An 18,804-nucleotide genomic window follows, 5' to 3' on the forward strand; every position below is an offset into this window, starting at 1 on the left:
TGACATGATGCCATGAGATTTCATGGGGTCCGGAGTCAATGTTGAGGACTCCTAGGGCAACCCCCTCCTGATTGTATACCAGCGTACCACCACTTTTGTTGGGTCTGTCCTGCAGGTGGGACAGGACTTACCAGGGATGGTGATGGTGGTATCTGGGGCACTGTCTGTAAGATATGATTCCATGAAGGTGACTACATCAGGCTGTTGCTTGACTAGTCTGAGAGACAGCTCTCCCAATTTTGGCACAAGCCCCCAGATGTTACTAAGGAGGAATTTGCAGGGTTGACAGGGCTGAATTTGCTGTTGTTGTTTCCGGTGCATAGGTAGATGCTGGGTGTTCTGTCCACTTTCATTCAAGACATTTTAGCAGTTAGTTTTAATAACAATCTGACAGCTTTTTACTTCCAGGAGGTTTTTTTTTAACTTATTTTTTGGAAACTGAATTCAAATTCTTTAACTATCCTGGTGGGGCTTGAATTCTCATTCTCTGTCCAGGTCTCTGGATTACTAGTCCAGTAACATAACCACTTCAATTACACCGCAATTTATGCTGAAACAATTCAAAAGATCAGTGTCTAAATCTATATCCAATCCACAATCAAGTCAGTTTTCTCTCCTGAACATATACATTGTATAACTCAGATGCGTATAATGACATTATTTCTGGCAAAATGAAGATGATGGTTGGTTAGTTACCCCATCAATCACACCTGGATGTACCACTGTATGTATCTAGGATTCGTCGCATGTATTTAACGTTTATGTGACTCCTGCACTCACTAATTTGCTGGAAAAATTATCAATTTGTATTTAACCATCCCTCTTACTGTATTTTCCTACTTTCATCAGGAGATGTTGCCATAGTTTCCATCATGAGTACTTTTGCTGTAGTTTCCGGCTGTATATGGTGGCAGCACTAATTTCCATTTGATTCAAAATTCCATTTGGTACATGATTCAAGCAAAGTGTTTGCTGAGTAACTAGACTTTGTTTGTTGTAAAATAAACTATTGAGTCCTGCAGTAAGTCCCAACCCACCTCTAACTCACTGGCAAACACAATGTCGTCAATAGACACACTGGTTTTCCTTTAAACATAGCCAGGAACTGTTGTGGACAATGCAGCACACCACTGCTACCTTGATGAGATCAGTGAACTGGAGATCAAACCTAGGACTTTCTCAGTCTCCATGGTTTAGTACCATGCCCCAACCTTAATCTGCAATAGCCACCTCACTTTCATATCAATTTTCTGTTTTGGGCAATAACATTATTATTATTTATACCTACAGAACAAGAGGACTATGCTGAGAATTTGGACAGTTTAGCCCAACAAGTGCAACCGTTGGAAAAATACATAACAGTTTTTTTTATTCTTTCATGGATGTAGGCATTGCTGGCAAGGCCAGCATTTGTTGGCCATCTCCAATTGCCCTTAAACTGAGTGGCTTGCTAGGCCATTTCAGAAGGCAGTTAAGAGTCAACCACACTGCTGTGGGTCTGGTATCACATGTACCAGATCAGGTAAGGACAACAGTGAACCAGATGGGTTATTACGACAATCAATGATGGTTTCATGGTCACCATTACTGAGACTAGCTATATTCCAGATTTATTAACTTGAATTCAAATCCCACCTGCCATGTCCGTAGAGCATTACCTGGGTCTCCGGATTACCAGTCCAGCGACATTACCACTACACTATCATTTCCCCATACACTGACCTACATCCTTTACAATGAAGGACTAGTAAAGATAAAAAAAGTATACATCCAAAGGAATTACACCACAAAGCACTTTGCATTGACTTCCTTAGGCTACAAAATAAATCATACAAATTAATTTTACCCTGTCTGTTAAAAAAAATAGAATGGGGTCCTGCCAACTGTGTAACATGAAATATCTCCAACTCAGGAAGCAATCATTTATTGTTGATGTCAGCTTTGCTTGTAAAAGTTTGATCACTCACAGTGATATATCAGGGTAATTTTTGCATGGCTCTACTCCCTTTGTGGAAAAGGCCATGGGTCAGGTTTAGGGCTAAAACATCAAACTGCTGTTTCTACCACATCATTTTTAAGTGATTGACAAAAAAAGCCAGAGGTGGCATGAGGAAAATGTTTTTACACAATGAGTGGTTAAAATTTGGATACACAGCCTGAAAGGATGGTGGAAACAGATTCAATCGTAGCTTTCAAAAGGGAATTTGATAAATATTCAAGGAAGAAAATAAACTGAGGGATGGGGAAGAGCTGGCACAGGCACAATGGACTAAATCCGCTATGATTCTATTTGCTCCCATTTAACAAGAGTCTACAACTGGAGCTCAGCAAATCCAATCTATGTAATCGAAATACTACTTGTAATATTAACTTTTGTAGATGTTACACTTCAGACACACAAAAGCATAAAAATCACTTTTCTGAATAGCTCCTGAGGAACCAATCCAAAATATTAACACTTCAATCACTGCTTCTGAGCAAGTTATCTGCAGAATTCTTTCCAAATTCTAGACATTTCTGATCTACCTTTGTTTCTACATATAATTTGCATCTAATGTTCTTTAAAAAAGAATAACAACCAAACTTAAGACCATAAGATACAGAAGCAGAAGTAGGCCATTCGGCCCATCGAGTCTGCTCCGCCATTCAATGAGATCATGGCTGCCTTTCCCCCATAACCCTCGATTCCCTTACTGATTAAAAATCTGTCTATCTCAGCCTTGAATATATTTAACGAACCAGCCTCTACAGCCCTCTGCAGTAAAGAATTCCAGATTCACTACCCTCAGAAGAAATTCCTCCTCATCTCTGTCTTAAATGGGTGACCCTTACCTCTGGTCCTAGACTCTCCCACAAGGGGAAACAACCTCTCAGCATCTACCATGTCAAGCCCCTTAAGAATCTTATGTTTCAATAAGGTCGCCTCTCATTCTGCTAAATACTAATGAGCACAAGTCCAACCTTCTCAGCCTCTCCTCATAAGAAAATCCCTCTATACCTGGGATCAACCTAGTGAATCTTCTCTGGACTGCCTCCAATGCCAGTAAATCTCAAGGGAGGTGATGGCATAGTGGTAATCAGAGGCCCAGGGTAATGCTCTGCAGAATGGTGGAACTTGAATTCAATAAAAACAAGAATTAAAAGTTGAATGATAACCATGAAGCCATTGTTGATTGTTGTAAAAACCCATATGGTTCACTAATGTCCTTTAGGGAAGGAAATCAGTTGGTCCTTACCTGGTCTGAACTACATGTGACTCCAGACCCACAGCAATGTGGCTGACTCTTAACTGCTCTCTGTAATAGGCAAGCCACTCAGTTGTATCAAACCGCTACAAGTCACAAAAAAGAAATGAAAACAGACAGACCTCCCAGCATCAACCTAGGCACCGGAAAAGACAATGGCAATCTCAGTCCTGTCGACCCTGCAAAGTCCTCCTTACTAACATCTGGGGGCTAGTGCCAAAATTGGGAGAGCAGTCTCATAGACTAGTCAAGCAATAGCCTGACATAGTCATCCTCATGGAATCATATCTAACAGACAGTGCCCCAGACACCACCATCACCATCCCTGGGTATGCCCTGTCCCACCAGCAGGACAGGCCCAGCAGAGGTGGCGGCACAGTGGTATACAGTCGGGAGGAAGTTGCCCCAGGAGTCTTCAACATCAACTCCAAACCCCAAGAAGTCTCATGGTATCAGGTCAAACATGGGTAGGAAACCTCCTGCTGATTACCACGTATTACCCTCTCTCAGCTGATGAGTCAGTGCTCCTCCATGTTGAGGGTGGCAAGGGTGCAGAACGTGCTCTGGGTGAGGGACTTTAATATCCATCAAGAGTGGCTCAGGAGTGCCACTACTGACCAAGCTGGCCGCGTCCTAAAAGACGTAGCTACTAAGCTGGGTCTGTGGCAGCTGGTGAGGGAACCAACATGAGGGAAAAAAACATACTTGACCTCATCCTCAACAACCTGCCTGCTGCAGATGCATCTGCCCATGACAATATCGGTAGGCGTGACCACCGCACATTCGTTGTGGAGACAAAATCCCATCTTCACATTGAGGATACCCTCTATTGTGTTGTGTGGCACTATCACCGTGCTAAATAGCATAGATTTCAAACAGATCTAGCAACTCAAGACTGGGCATCCATGGAGCACTGTGACCACCAGCAGCAGCAGAATTGTACTCTTAACACAATCTGTAACCTCATGACCTGACATATCCCCTACTCTACATTACCATCAAGCCAGGGGATCAACCCTGGTTCAATGGAGAGTGCAAGAGGGCATGACAGGAGCAGCACCAGACATACCTAAAAACGAGGTGTTAACCTGGTGAAGCTATAACACAGGATTACTTGCATGCTAAACAGCAAAAGCAGCAAGTATTAGACAGATATAAATAAAGATAAAATACTGCGGATGCTGGAAATCTGAAACGAAAACAAGAAATGCTGGAAAAACTCAAGTCTGACAGCATCTGTGGAGAGAGAGACAGAAATAATGTTTTGAGTCCGTATGACTCTTCTTCAGATCTAAAGGGAGGTAGAGATGTGATGCAATATTATCTGATTAAAGGGGGTGGGACAGGTGAAGCTGGATAGAAGGCCAGCGATAGGTGGAGGCAAAGGAGAGATGGAAAAACATGTCATGAACAAAAGGTCAAAGAGTTGTTAATGGTGGTTGTACTGGTTAAAGGAGGTGCTAATATTCACATTAAGAAAGCAAAATGTGATAATGGCCGGACCAGGGTAAGCACTCTGGAAAGTGACAGATGGCCCTGGTGGGGGTGGGGGAACATCGATTGAAAATAGGCTAAAAGCTGGGGATAAAACAATGAATGAAAATAAAATTTAAAAATAATAATGAAACTAAGTGGGAAAAAAATTAATATATATATATATGATAAAATAAAAATGAATATGAAAAAAAGGGTATGAAAAAGGGGGGTGGGGATGGAGAAGACAGTTCATGGTCTGAAGTTGCTGAACTCAACGTTAAGTCCAGAAGGCTGTAGAGTGCCTAATTGGAAAATGAGGTGCTGTTCCTCCAGTTTGCGTTGAGCTTCATTGGAACATTACAGCAGGCCAAGGACGGACATGTGGGCACGAAAGCAGGATGGGATGTTGAAATGGCAAGCGACCGGAAAGTCTGGGTCATATTTGCGGACAGGCCAAACATGTTCTGCAAAGCGGTCACCCAGTCTGCGTTCAGTCCCTCCAATGTAGAGGAGACCGCATTGGAAGCAGCGAATGCAGTAGACCAAATTGAGGGAAGTACAAGTGAAACGCTGCTTCACTTGAAAGGTGTGTTTGGGCCCTTGGACTGTGAGGAGGGGGGAAGTAAAAGGGCAAGTGTTGCACCTTCTGCGATTGCATGGGAAGGTACCATGGGAAGGGGATGAGGTGTTGGGGGTGATGGAGGAGTGGCAGACAGAGCAAAGCAATCCCACAACCAACGGATCAGATCTAAGCTCTGCAGTCCTGTCATATCCAGTCGTGAATGATGGTGGACAATTAAACAACTCACTGGAGGAGGAGGCTCCACAAATATCCCCATCCTCAATGATGGAGAAGCCCAGCACATCAAAATATAAGGCTGAAGCATTTGCTATAATCTTCAGCCAGGAGTGCCGAGTGGATGATCTATCTCAGCCTCCTCCAGAGCTCCCCAGCATCACAGATGCCGATCTTCAGCCAATTCAATTCAGTCCATGTGATATCAAGAAACGGCTGAAGGCACTGGATACTGCAAAGGCTATGGGCCCCAACAATATTCCAGCAATAGTACTGAAAGATTATGCTCCAGAAATTGCTAGGCCCCTAGCCAAGCTTTTCCAGTACAGCTATAACACTGGCATCTACCGGCTATGTGGAAAATTGCCCTGGGCTTGTGTTGTCCACAAAAAGCAGGACAAATCCAACCTGGCCAATTACCGTCAGTCTACTCTCAATCATCAGTAAAGTAATGGAAGGGGTCATCAACAGTGCTATCAAGCGGCACTTGCTTAGCAAATATCAGTTTGGGTTCCGCCAGGGCCACTCAGCTCCTGACCTCATTACAGCCTTGGTTCAAACATGGACAAAACAGCTGAACTCCTGAGGTGAGAGAGACTGCCCTTGACATCAAGACTGCATTTGACTGAGTCTGGCATCAAGGAGCCCTAACAAAACTGGAGTCAATGGGAATCGGGGGAAAACTCTCCGCTGGTTGGAGTTATACCTAGTACAAAGGAAGATGGCTGTGGTTGTTGGAGGTCAGTCATCTCAGCTCCAGGACTTCCTCAGGGTAGTTTCCTAAGCCCAACCATCTTCAGCTGCTTCATCAATGACCTTCCTTCCATCATAAGGTCAGAAGTGGGGATGTTCGCTAATGATTGCACTAATGTTCAGCACGATTCACAATTCTTCAGATACTGAAGCAGTCCATGTCCAAATGCAGCAAGACCTGGATAATATCCAGGATTGGGCTGACAAGTGGCAAGTAACATTTGCACCACATAAGTATGAGACAATGACCATCTACACCAAGGCAGAATCTAACTATCACCCCTTGATGTTCAATGGCATTACCATCACTGAATCCCCCATTGTCAACATCTTGGGGGGTTACCACTGACCAGAAACTGAACTGGACTAGCCATATAAATACTGTGGCTACAAGAGCAGGTCAGAGGCTAGGAATACTGTGATGAGTAACTCACCTCCTGACTCCCTAAAGCCTATTCACCACCTACAAGGCACAAGTCAGGAGTGTGATGGAATACTCCCCACTTGCCTGGATGAGAGCAGCTCACACAACACTCAAGAAGCTTGACACCATCCACTTGATGGGCACCAGATCCACAAACATTCGCTCCTTCTACCACCGACACATAGTAGCAGCAGTGTGTACCATCTACAAGTTGCACTGCAGGAATTCACCAAGGCTCCTTTGGCAGCACCTTCCAAACCCATGATCACTACCACCTAGAAGAACAAGGGCCGCAGACAGATGGGAACACCACCACCTGCAAGTTCCCCTCCAAGCCACTCACCATGCTGACCTGGAAATATATCGCCGTTCCTTCATTGTCACTGGATCGAAATTCTGGAACTCCCTTCCTAACTGCACTGTGGGTGTACCCACACCACATGAACTCCAGCGGTTCAAGAAAGCAGCTCAACACCACCTTCAAAGGAAACTAGGGATGTGCAATAAATGCTGGCCCAGCCAGCGAAGCCCACATTCTGTGAATGAATAAAAATCTTTCCTTAGATAAGGGGGCCAAAACTGTTCACAGTATTCTAGGTGTGGTCTACCTTGTACAGTTTTAGCAAAGTTTCCCTATTTTTATACTCCATTCCCTCTGAAATAAAGGACAACATTCCATTTGCTTGTCGTCCCAGCACTGATCCCTCTGGTACCCCAATAGTTATAGGTTGCCATCCCTGGAAATGCCTCCCTTATGCTAACTCACAGTCTCCTATTAGTCAGTCAACCCTCCATCCATGTTAATATACCACCCCCAACACCTTGGGCTCTTATTAAGTAGCCTTATGTGCAGTACCATATCAAATACCTTTTGGAAGTCCAAATATACTACTTCTACTGGTTCTCCTTATCTATACTGCTTGTTACTTCCTCAAAGAATTCTAACGCATTTGTCAGGCACGATTTCCCCTTCATGAAGCAAACCAAACTTGCACCATTTCACCAAAATGATAGTTGTCTGGGCTAAAAGTTTTAGATTTATGACAGGTTGCATAAACTAGGCTTGTATTTCCTTGTGATCAAATTGAGGTGTTTAAAGGTGATTAAATGATTTGATCAGATAGATAAACTATTTCCTCTGGTGGTAGTCTAGCACAGGAGACTAGAATCTTTACAAAGGGTAGTGGAAATCTGGAACTTTCACCCCCAGAAAGCCTTTTTTGACCTGGAGATCGATTGAAAACGTCAGAATTCAGATTGATAGTTTTAAATAGAGTTAAGATGCAGGCCAGATGGTGAAATTGGATTTAGAGGTTGAGAGGTTTCCTGCTCTTCCAGTCTTGCCTTTAAGTGACTCCAGCTCCACACAAGTTTGGTCGACTTTAACTGCCTCTGAAGTGGATTAGCAGATCACTCTATTAATGTATCAATTAAGGGCAGCTAAGGGTGGATGATAAATGCTGGCCTTGCCAGCAATGCTTTCCCCAAAAAAAGATCTTGCATCTCATCATGAGTAAGGAATCAATATAGCCAACAAAATGAAACACAAACAAAAATAACTTCAAACCTAAAATGCTAGAAATGCTCAACAAGTGAGTTAGTGTCTGAATTAGAACGACAGCTTTAAGATCAGGTCGGACCCTTCAGCAGAACATATGCGGAAGATATATATTAATAGACTGGTTGAGTCAAAGGGTTGTTTCTGTGTTGGCATTCTCGGGAGGGATTCACCCAAAGCTTGTATATGTTCATGCTGATGAACATATTCATTGACAGAGTCTTGTACTTTAATGCCTGACCTCCAGTTTTTTTTTGTGTATTATCTCAGTTTCAGGGAATGGAACTTATGACTAATTCAAGAGGATTGTGCTACAAGTGCAGAGCGTCTCTCTTCTGGCGATACTGAACATACTGAGGAACATTTAATTACCTGACTGGAGTCCTGGGGCTGCCAATAAATCTACGAGGTGAACGGATTTTTGGCTCGAATGAGAATTTTTCCTTAACGCTTTCCAGTACTGATGGAGCCACATAAGTGAATCCCTGAAAAAGGAAAAAAGAAATGGTCATATTTTCATTCTCTCATGAGGATGCAGATGCTTGCTAGGCTGTAATTCCATAAGGAGCTAAAGCCCTCTGGTATCTCTCCCCTAGTATTCATTCTTCACATGAGCTGTTACATCATGTCATACAATGGCACTCTATCTTGCCCTTACCCAACAACTATTCAACTGCATTTTCCATAAGGTGTAATTAGATAAAAGCAAGAATCCTGGTTCATCTGTCGCCTAATTAGTCTCACTCCCAACACATTTTTCTACTGTGATGGGTGCCCAAGGAAAATATCCCAAAAAGATACTGCAGTCAATCGCTGTAAACTTATATAGCCCTATGAATCTTTTGGTGATGTTGGTTGAGGGATAAATGTTAGTCAGGGAACTGGGGAGAACTTCCCTGCTCTTGTTCAAGAAGTGCCATTATTTCCAACTAAGAGGGCAGATGAAGGTGGTGCAGCATTCCCTCAGTAAGACTCTGCAATGTCAGCCTGGATTCTGTGCTCAAAGTTTTTGGAAAGTTGCTTGAACCCCTAACCTTTGCATTCAGAGGCAAGAGTGCTAAGCCAAGGCTGGCTACCCATGTAGTATATTATTTACATCTTTCACCAAAAATCATTGACTCTGAGTATTTTCATTGACACTAGGATATCCTAAAACCAATGAGAATGTTGAAAAATCCTCCAGTGTATCTAACTAAAAAAGTCTATGAGAAGTAAGGCTTGTGCTCAGGACCCTGATATAAGCAGTATCAAAGAACACAAATCTAAATACAAACTTAAAACACAGAGTGGAAATATTCCTTTCGTTCAACCAACAATAAACTTGAATATATATATATCTTTGTCCTACTGCAACCAACCAATCATTTCTGGGATGGGGGTAAACAGTGTATTAAAGACTTGAATTCAAGTCCAGCCAGGCTCATGGGGCAAAAGTGTCCTCTACCTGCTGGTGGCAATGGTTCTGTGAACTGAATTTGAAAAGTCTTAAACAAGCTCTTAGGTGGCATGGTAGACCTACAGAATAAAACAGTTCCCTCTTTAGCACTAACTGGTAAGAGTAGTAAAAGTGTCACATTGTCATAGTGGTAGATGCTCAAGGTCAATGCTGAAAAACATTAATGGAACAGAGGAGGGAGCGTTTTGTTTTTATTTGGTTTGCTTCTGCTGTACCTGATGCCGACAGGGATATTACATTCAGTCTACAGCACAAAAATGGGCCATCCAAGCCAACTATGCCAAAACTTATGCTCACAAGACCCTCCTTACACCCCACTTCAAGATACCTTTTCATTCTCTTTGCCCTCACATGCTTATCAACTTTGCCTTAAATGCATCTGTACTCTTTCCCCAACCTTGTGGTCCATATAGTGTTCCATTCTCCAGCGCCAACATTCGTCAACTTGATGAGAACCTTAAAAAAAGGCACATTAAATTACTTCACACAGCAGAGGCACATGGTATATCCAAAGGCTTACCAGGAAGACTTGATTGGCACTTTCGCTGAGGGTTGAGTCATCAGGGCTGTCAACAGGTGTCTGTCGTGTGAACTTTGAATCAAATTGACTGACATCATCATCTGATTGCTAGAGAGAAAAAAAACATGATTCATCTAGAATTGGGTGACTAATCCTCAGGATTTTCTCATCTTTTGTCTCCCATTCATCTTTTCTGGATACACAGCACAACTCTGAACAAAAAAAGTCCTTTGTTTACATAGAGCATGGGTTAACATGAGGCAGAACAAATACCTTGGTGCAAAAATTCAGCACTTTTACAACGTTAAATTGAAATTTGCAAAACAAAAAGTCCAACTTCCTTTCACGTGCAAGTTTCTTTTACCAGAGCTTTTCACATCCAAAGGTGCTCATTTCAGAAGCAGTGCATGACAAATTAAATGAAACATGCCCATCTTACACTTGTATGACAAGAGAGGGAGAAAATAAAACTTCTGGAAACACTAATTTTGCAACACTTCTCCATTTCTTATCAGCCGACAATACTCCAAATCTAGCAAAGCATTTTGCCGATTTGTTTTATTCTACCTCCTATCATATATTATCAAGCCCCATGAGAAAACCTGGCCAGAATGCTGGTAGTTAGAGATAACAGAAACACAGTAAAGCTAATGGAAGGGAAGCAAAAACAGCGTTCGACTGACTGTGCATCAAGGAGTCCTAGCAAAATTGGAGTCAGTGGGAATCAGGGGTGAAAACTCTCCACTGGTTGGAGTCATACCTAGCACAAAGGAAGATGGTTGTAAGTTGTTGGAGGTCAATCATCTCAGTCCCAGGACATCACTGCAGGAGTTCCTCAGAGTAGTGCCCTGGACCAACCAACTGCAGCTGTGTCATCAATGACCTTCCTTCCATCATAAGGTCAGAAGTGGGATGTTCATAGATGACTGCACAATGTTCAGCACCATTCACGACTCCTCAGATACTGAAGCAGTCCGTCTTCTTATGTAGCAAGACCTGGACAATATTCAGGCTTGGGCTGTTAAGTGGCAAGTAACATTTGCACTACACAAATGTCAGGCAAAGGCCATCTCTAACAAGAGAGGATGCAACCATCTCCCCTTATTTTTCAATGGCGTTGCCATGGCTGAAAGCCCCAATATTAACATCCTGGGGTTACCATTTATCAAAAACTGAACTGGACCAGCCATATAAATACTGTGGCTACAAAAGCAAGTCTGGGAATTCTGAGATGAGCAACTCAAATCCAGACTCCACCATCTACAAGGCACAAGTCAGGATTATGATGGAATACTCTCCAATTTCCTGGGTTAGTGCAGCTCCAACAATACTCAAGAAACTGGACATCATCCAGGACAAAGCAGCCCACTTGACTGGCACCCCACCCACAACCTTCAACATTCACTCCTCTACCATCAACACATAGTGGCAGCAGTGCATACCATATACAAGATGCACTGCAGCAACTCACCAAGGTTCCTTCGACAGCATCTTTCAAACCCACAACCTCTATTACCCAGAAGGACAAGGGCAGCTAATGCAATGGGAACGCCATCACCTGCAAGCACCCCTCCAAGCCACATGCTATCCTTATTTGAAAATATATTGTCACTCCTTCACTGTTGCTGGGCCAAAATCCTGGAACTCCCTTCCTAACACCACTGTGGATCTACTTACATTACACTGACTGCAGCAGTTCACCCCTTCTTGAGGGCAATTAGGGATGGGCAATAAATGCTGGCCTGGCCAGTGATGCCCACATTATGTGGGTAAAAAAACTCATTTGGCTGTACAGTTTGTTGACTGCGGCCAGAACAGTAGCTGAATAACTACATGGATTCAAGTATAATTCACAAAATCACTCAAACCTAAGTATTTACACTTATATCTATCGGCTGTTGTGTGTGTTATTTAGTGTTTAAAGAAAGAACAAAGATAACATTTCACAGATAACATTTAGGAGCCAGGCAGTCGTAGCTCAGTGGTTATGGCAAGGGGTTAGGGTTTATTGAAACTTCCTTGCACAAATTCAAATTCCCCCGAGTATAATTCTAAGAAAGTAATTTTAGGAATAATTTCTTATAGCCGCCAACTTGAAAACGTGTTCTAAACTATTTGGTTTCAAAGCTAACATTTCTTGGTGCGTTTTATTTTATTTGTTCTTGAGATGTGGTCAATATTGACAAAGCTCCATGTATTGCCCATCCCTAATTTCAAGTGACAGTGATTTGCTAGGCCAGTTCAGATAACATTAAAAGTGACCCTTGCAGTGCAAACCAGTGTCACGACTTTGCCAGATCAGTTAGGGCACCACTGAACAGATTAGGTTTTTACAACAGTTTGGCTAACTTTCATGTTCCAGTGTCAAATTATCAGGTTTATTGAATCCCATTGCATAACCAGTCATGGTGGAATTTGAACTCTAAGCTTCTGGTTGCTATGCCAGTCTCATAACCATTACACTACCATACTCAAATGTTTAAAATGAACACAAGTGTATAGAAGTTCATTATTTAAATGCTCTTTAATCCAGTTCCATTGGTTTGGAAACATGGCCCTAGTGGAAAACAGCTTGAATCCTAACGTCAACATAAAAATCTTCTACTGAATAACATGGACCCTCAAAAACTAAAAGCAACCCTTCAAATTATTCAGGTATATTTAGGTGCTAGCCTTGCCTCAGTAGCAGCACTGTCTTAAGAGTTAGAAATTTGTGAATTCAAGCCCTATTTCACAGACACAAGTGCATAATCTGGACTGACATTACTGCAGTACTATCTTTCAGAAGACATTAAACCAAGGCTCCATCTGCTCTCTCAGGTGGAAGATTCCATGGCACTATTTCAAAGAGACGCAGGTTCTCTATCCCGTGCAACATTTATCCCTTAACCAACATCATTAAAATAGATCTGATCATTATCTCATCACTATTTGTGGAATCTTGCTGTATGAAAATTGGCTACTGTGTTTCCTACATTAGCATAATGACTACACTTCAAAAGTATATGGATCATAAGTGCGTTGGGACACCCCAAGGCCCAAGGTCATGAAATGTGCTATTAGAAATACAAGTCTCTTTGCCATTCTCTAGGGAATGCTATACAGTTCCATCTTCCAGATGAGATTTTAAACTGAGGCCCTGGCTGCCTGTTCAGGTAGACAGAAAAATAATCCCTAAGTGATCTTCAAAGAGCAGGATAGTATTCCCATTGTCCAGCCTAACATTTATTGCTCAACCATCAGTAAGACAGATTACCAGGTCATTTACTACACTGCTACTTGGTGAGTCTGTGTGTATTCTTTTCTGCCATGTTTCCCTACATTACAACAATGACGACATTTCAAAAGTATCTCATTGGCTCTGAAATGCAATGCAACATGCTGAGGTCATAAAATGGCAGCAGATGCAAGGCAACACCACCACCAAGTTTCCTTCCAAGCTACACACCATCCTGACTTGGAACTAAATCATCATTCCTTCACTGTTGCTGGGTCAAAATCCTGGAGCTTCTTTCCTAACAGTACTGGGGATATACCTACTCCATCATGGACTGCAGTGGTTCAAGAAGGGAACTCACCGTTACTTACTGAAAGGCAATAAGGGATGGGCAATAAACGCTAGCCTAGCCAGTGACACTCTCATCCCACGAAAGAATAATTTTTTTTTAAATGCCCATATAATTGCAAGCTATTTAATATTCCTCCAAGAAGCACTATCATGAAAACATGCTTTATGTCATATTATGAAATTTAATCCACCTGCTAGAAAGCCAAAATGAACTTTTAAACAGAGACATTTTTAAAAACAGAGACTAAGTGTGACTTAAGGTCACAGGCAAAGATGGCTACCTAGTTTGCATTATTGCGCCATCCACATTCCAATTCACTGAAGTGGAGACACCACATCTACAAAGACCCATCAATGACAATGACATCAAGGGAATGAGTGAGCCACATACCCTGTCCCCATCAGCAAGCATAAAGGCAATCACCTGGGACATTCCACAGGGGGATTCCCAGACATGAACTCATCAACGTACAATGGGAATAGGCTTTAAACCTAATCATGTGAACAACAGGACCCTGCATGAGAGATGGGATTCCCAGATATGAACTGGTTAAATTACAAAGGGGAATACACTAATAACAACCATGCTTGAATCACTGGGTGACAGTCATGTGACAGGCTCATCCTTTTGTGTGTTTCAGCTTCTGCATTCTCTGCAGTAAAAGGACAAACAGCTGAGACACTGATGAGGGAAGACCCAGGTGGGGCCCTTTTTTCCTCTCCAACGCAACTTAAGCTTTTAAACCCTGTTTGCTGACTGTGACCACCCAGGGATGCCCCTGCTGCACAGATTTGTTAAAGGTAATCAACCCCGCACTGACTGTCTTCCTGGAGACAGCAATCAGCCGGCTACCTGTTTAAATCACTTCCACGAAGGAAACAGCTGGACCAAAATCATCCTGAAGTCAACCAGGTCACCAAAATCCAGGAGCTGTATACACCTTGTTATTTCTCTGGACTCTAATTTGATTAATCGATCCTTCTAGTGTGTGTGTGTGTTTTAGAGAGAGAGAGAGAGAGAGAAAACTTGAATGCATGTATGTCTGCAAAAGTTGGAATTAGATTGGGTTAAGTACAATAAAGCTAACCTCTTTCTTTATGATTCAAGAAAACCTATCTGATTGGTTCTTTTATGATTCAATTTGCATAAACAATTAAATACTGAACTGGCAAGATATCCTTTTCAAAAAAACCTACTGCAGTCAAATAACGAGGGGAAACAAAGAGAGCCATTTGACCCCACCTCACCTGATCGTAACAACATAAATTTACTTTTTATTAAGTTGTTTCTCCTCTGGTTAAAGAATAGTGTACATTTATCAAATTCCCCAAGAAACCTAGATGTAGCTAGCCCATACAGACCTAGAAGATCCCAAGTTCGATGCAATGTCTATATTGACATAGCTGCTCTCAGCCAGAGTAGGAACGCAGGCATTATAATTAGCCTCCCTAACCTGGTTTAGGGAGAAAGAATGGAGAATTTTTTGTTCCCAATGCTATTTAATAACCCTTGATCAAAGTATGCATATGAGAATATGATTAGGCTCAACGGTGATGTCCCACAATGGCCAAATGGTTAGCTGACATTCACTGTGTAGGCTCACACAAGAAAAATGATGAGTTCAGAACCAGGTGGTGTTGGGGGCACTCATGAATCTACACCCCAGGAGTCAACACTGATAAACAAAACAAGGGAAGGGATAGGATTACTTACCAGAAATGGCTTGAAAGGTGGTTCAACTTTCCGAGCCAGAAGATCCTCCCAGTTTGTGTGTCTGAAGAAAGGATGTGCCTGTATTAAAATGAACTGAGTTTACCTTGGGACATTGAGAACATGATACAGCGCTTATATAAATACATATTACTATAATCACGAAGGGGACCAGTAAGGTTTTTTTTTTAAAGAATCCTAAAACCCAGGTATTTACTAAAAGAATGAGACCACAAGGCTCATGGTTTAAATAATTTTACTAAACAGAAATCAAAGAACACAAATATTAATAACTACACTATCTTAAATAGTCAGTTACATTAAAGGTATTAAAAGTGCAATGAACAAAGTTACTTCTTCTCTAAGCTGAACTAACTTCAATTTCCTTCTATATCCACTTGACTTACATCCCCAAAACTCAAGTCAGATGCTGCACTTATCAAAGATTGGAAGATAAACCACTTGGTCTGAGTATTGCTTAGAGGATTCATATAAAGATTGAGATTTCTCAGGCTTTCCAGCAAGGCTTTCCCTTCAAATCTCCTCCAACCTGTCCCACAGTCAGACTTCCCATTCAACACAGGCATCACTAGTGCCTTAAGCATAGCCACCTCAGGTCAGAATTCTCCTGGTTCTAGCATTCTTTAACTGTGGAGTCTTGCATTGAAAACTCTATCTCTTGCTTCTCAGCTTGGCTATCCTTAGAAGTTCAACTCAGTGTTAGGCATCCTTCAGTTAACAAGAATTATACTCTTTCAGTCAGCACACAGAATTTCAAATGAACTCTGCTGGGGAGAAGAGTTCCCTGCTCTGCAGCCAGATTGTTGTAAAGTAAACTTGCTTGCAACAGAACTCATAGACCCCTATAATTAATTTCTGGTGAATTATTTTTCTTCTACTGATTATCTCCCAGGCAAGTTGGTCACTTGATCATTTACTGGAAGCAGGGTGCATGATCAGAAATATTTCAGAGAAACCTAGTTCTTAAAGGGATCATCACCCCCATCATAAAGCAGACTTTTCCCCCCAAAAGCACGTGGACCATCACAATGTTCTTTGTATTTATACTTGATAGTCTACGTACAAAAATATACTTGGGTGGTTGTGATATTTGTTTAGAAACTAAAGCCATATGGTGTTAGTGAAGTTGCAGTTTGCTGTTCCTTGGAGTAGTAATATGCAGGCCACTTCCAACTCACTAAATTAAGGGATTACCAACCTCAGCTGTATTGTCTAAAGGAAACATGCAGCAGAGACCAGGTAGCTCTCATAAGAAAGGTATAGTAAATGTAATGGACTTTCAACTTGGGACACTGCCGTAACTCATTAACAACTAATTACAAAAATACCACTCTGGGAGAGTTAACTCATCTAACTTCTTGACTGCAGTATATTGCCTGGGTTAGCCCAAAACAGGAGGAAAGACAGTAAATATGAAAAGCCAGGTTTTATTCCTAGCCTGAATTGGGGACACATACTACAAATGTCACCAAAGACTTTCAGCTATGGGGAAGAGAGAAAAAATAACTTGGCTTCTAACTCCAGTCAGTCATCTAACTGAAAAGATTAGTCTCATCCCCAGACTCCTTCCTTGTGTGGCCCAGTGTGTCTCCCCAAAACAACCACCCATTAGACCTATTCCCCTGGCTTTCTCCAATACCATTCAACAACTTGCTTTTCAAGTATTTATCCACCTCCCTTTTAAAAGCTGTTATTCTGCTGCCACCACTGCTTGTAGTGGGGCGTTCCACGTCTTTTAAAGCTTGTGAACAAAGAATGTTCTTCTGATCTTTGTTGTTTTAATAATTTTCCACTTATAGCCTCTAGTTACTAACTCAACCAGTAAAAATAGTTTTCCTTGATTTACTTAATCAAAACCTATCACTCATCACTATCAAACCCCCACACATACACACACACTGTGCACCACATTGCTTGAAGGACCATTCTTCAGATACAAACTAGTGAACGTTATAGGCTGACTGATCACAGGTACAGCACAGCCCAGCATGATTCTTTCATTCCCCCACAAGTATCTCCCACTTTTTCTCATGCATGACTGGATAGCAGTCACAAGTGGTATGTGGGTTTAATTTTTGTCCTGCCCCTCTGACAACAACCATATCACCCCAATACAGTACATCTAACATTTCACAAAGAAGGGATTGAAACTGGGGCACTTTCATCTGAAGGTTTAATTATGCCGCGTGATACAAGAGGAGCTTCCAAATAATCTTTCTTCAAGATTACAATGAAAATTTTAAGAATTGTTAAAGAGTCCCTCTTCTTTCTTCCTCACTTCATCTTCTGATGCACGCTGAAATATTTGTTTAAACATTTAATTCTTAATAAAGGAATTAACTGGAAGTGGGCACTATGCCAGAAAATAGGAGAGAAATTGGATTAACAGTGGATAAAATTGATTTGTATACCAAGTTCAGAATTTGGTAAGTATAAAGCAGTGGCCTTTGTGCCAATCTTAAACTCAACACATCTGAAATAAAATTGCAGAAATATCAGGGCTAAGGATGGCATATCTGCTATTAATTCACTAGTCCCTGACCGGTGAAGCTTACCAGTTCCTTTAAGTCAGAATTACCTGGAAAAACTCAGCAGGTCTGGCAGCATCGGCAGAGAAGGAAAGAGTTGACGTTTCGAGTACTCATGACCCTTCCACAGAACTTCTTCTCCGCCGATGCTGCCAGACCTGCTGAGTTTTTCCAGGTAATTCTGTTTTTGTTTTGGATTTCCAGCATCCGCAGTTTTTTGTTTTTACCTTTAAGTCAGTTCTTGTCTTAGGTCAAACCGTATTTGGAGAGCTAAGGGATGCCAGGATACAAAGGAACTGCTAACTGAATCTGAATTTTAAGTCTCTGCTGAAAACATACCTGGACATCTGCTGCATCCCCAACGCCAGCCCCGAGGCGTGATGAAGCATTCCTTTTTAGCAGCTAAAAACAAAACATAAGTGACAAAAGCACAAACTTTACCAATGTTTACTTCATTTGAAAGCTAACTTAATGATTTTAGACAGTTTGAATTTCTAAACTTGTTCAAAGAAATAAATCAGCTTCATGAAAGTGGCACAGTCCCATTATCTAAGTTCTAGATTGTGAGAGACAGGACATTTCAAGATTTCCAACACTACACTGAACCTAATGCTTTACCATGGAGTGTGAAAACATACCCACTGTGTTATTAGGTATCTTAACTGGATTGTCTCGATGAAACAAAAGTCAGTGCACCAGGCCTGGACAGTTCAAGTTCCTACATTTACATCAATCACAAAGGTTTAAT

At 41.8% G+C, this 18,804-nt stretch overlaps 2 protein-coding genes across 2 annotated transcripts in view; one reads left to right on the forward strand and one right to left on the reverse strand.

Moving 5' to 3' along the window:
• The window catches only part of rnft1 (ring finger protein, transmembrane 1), a 106,326-nt gene extending 97,574 nt beyond the window's left edge, over positions 1–8,752 (forward strand). The window contains exon 11 of the mRNA XM_041197446.1: positions 8,523–8,752. The gene's annotated coding sequence lies outside the window, so the exon portion shown is untranslated. The remainder of the gene's footprint in view (positions 1–8,522) is intronic.
• Positions 1–18,804, reverse strand: part of LOC121283194 (ribosomal protein S6 kinase beta-1-like) — a 77,234-nt gene that overhangs the window by 6,796 nt on the left and 51,634 nt on the right. The window contains exons 11-14 of the mRNA XM_041197443.1: positions 18,396–18,458; positions 15,511–15,588; positions 10,229–10,336; positions 8,625–8,737 (exon numbers count right to left, since the gene is read on the reverse strand). Coding sequence (XP_041053377.1) covers positions 8,625–8,737; positions 10,229–10,336; positions 15,511–15,588; positions 18,396–18,458 — 362 coding nt within the window. The remainder of the gene's footprint in view (positions 1–8,624; positions 8,738–10,228; positions 10,337–15,510; positions 15,589–18,395; positions 18,459–18,804) is intronic.

This window comes from Carcharodon carcharias, chromosome 10 (assembly GCF_017639515.1).
Source record: "Carcharodon carcharias isolate sCarCar2 chromosome 10, sCarCar2.pri, whole genome shotgun sequence".
Lineage (NCBI taxonomy): Eukaryota > Metazoa > Chordata > Chondrichthyes > Lamniformes > Lamnidae > Carcharodon > Carcharodon carcharias.